General features: G+C 53.7%; 1 protein-coding gene across 1 annotated transcript; it reads right to left on the bottom strand.

The window, feature by feature from the left end:
- Positions 1 to 398: 398 nt before the first annotated feature.
- On the bottom strand, positions 399 to 1,286 carry LOC120045371 (extensin-like). The gene has a single exon (XM_038990246.1). It carries the CDS (start codon positions 1,284 to 1,286, stop codon positions 399 to 401), a length of 888 nt encoding a protein of 295 aa, XP_038846174.1.
- Between the last annotated feature and the right edge of the window lie 380 nt (positions 1,287 to 1,666).

The following is a 1,666-nucleotide window of genomic DNA, read 5'->3' as shown; positions in this document are numbered from 1 at the left end:
GAATCTAAAATCTAAAATATTTTTTGGTTACTACATGATTCCATATGTGTTATTTCATAGTGTTGATGTCTTCACTATTTTTCTGCAATGTAGAAAATAGTAAAAATAAAGAAAAACCCTTGAATGAGTAGGTGTGTCCAAACGTTTGACTGGTACTGTATTTGATGAGCCAAAATTATTAGAAAGGTTATGGAGGAGCTTATTGGTATGTGTGGGCACCTGGTGTTCTCTGAGCCAAACACAGAGGTGAGAAAAGTCTTTATGAAGCACACATACACAACCCCGGTCTTGGCCATGTTTATGTGGGCAGATTCCATATATTCTGACTGGTCACATAGATGGAGTAATTAATGAGGTAGTGGCAGATGGGTGGGATGGGTGGGGAAGGGAGGAGTGAATTAAGTGAAAGGTGTGTAGACTGGCAGGGGAAAGACATATGGAATGAAGGGAGGAGAATAGCGGTAAGGTGTGTGCTGTGGGAGGGGAGGGCTGTGGTGGGGTGGGTGTGGGTGGTGTGGTGGGGCGGGTGTGGGTGGTGTAGTGGTGTGGGTGTTGGGGTGGTGTGGGTGGCGTGGTGGGGCGGGGCGGGTGTGGGTGGCGGTACGTGTGTGACTGGTGTGGTGTGGTGGGGAGGGTGTGGGTGGCATGCTGGGGCGGGTGTGGAAGGCGTGGTAGGGCAGGTGTGGGTGGGGCGGGTGTGGGTGGTGTAGTGTGGTGGTGTGGGTGGCGTGGCGTGGTGGGGGCGAGTGGGGGTGACGTGGTGGGGTGGGTGTGGGTGGTGTGGTGGGGATGGTGTGGGTGACGTGGTTGGGCTGGTTTGGGTGGCGTGGTGGGGCGGGGCGGGTGTTGATGGCGTGGTGGGGCGTGTGTGGGTGGCGTGGTGGGGCGGGGCGGGGGTTGATGGCGTGGTGGGGCGTGTGTGGGTGGCGTGGTGGGGCGTGTGTGGGTGTTGATGGCCTGGTGGGGCGTGTGTGGGTGGCGTGGTGGGGCGTGTGTGGGTGTTGATGGCGTGGTGGGGCGTGTGTGGGTGGTGTGGTGGGGCGGGGCGGGTGTTGATGGCGTGGTGGGGCGTGTGTGGGTGGTGTAGTGGGGCGTGTGTGGGTGTTGATGGCCTGGTGGGGCGTGTGTTGATGGCGTGGTGGGGCGTGTGTGGGTGGGGTGCTGAGGGTGCACACGCATAAGGTCTCTCCCCTGCTCCAATAATAACTTGCGGTTTCGTGAATGTTCAACTGGCCCACAAAGAGGCCTAAGAACATCCCTGCCTGGCTGGAGGTGCGCCGTTCCATAGCAAATAAGGACGAGGACTCCTTGCTTTCTAAGAAGGAAATATTTTAACCATATCCCCTCCAATTTACTCTGGCACTGGTCTGGAAACCTGATTTTTATATGCATGCTTTTTACATGGCCCAGGAAAGAGAGGATGATGGACGAGAGAGGAAGGCAACCTGCTATAAAAAAAATACTGCACTTGTAAATGCAGTGCAATAGCATTCATTTGTGAGTGGTAACGCCAATTAAAGCTGTGTATCTAAGGGGCAGGTACGGTCAGTTGTGTTTTCTCTGGGTTTTGTTTTCCCATGTAAAACTAATGATCCAGACTCACCTATGGTTTTGTTTTGATCACACAGCGACCATAACTCAGGTCCCATGCTTTCTTTAAAAAAAA

This window comes from Salvelinus namaycush, chromosome 4, assembly GCF_016432855.1.
Source record: "Salvelinus namaycush isolate Seneca chromosome 4, SaNama_1.0, whole genome shotgun sequence".
Lineage (NCBI taxonomy): Eukaryota > Metazoa > Chordata > Actinopteri > Salmoniformes > Salmonidae > Salvelinus > Salvelinus namaycush.
Note: the sequence above shows the minus strand (reverse complement) of the source record. Positions and strands in the feature narration are given on the sequence as shown.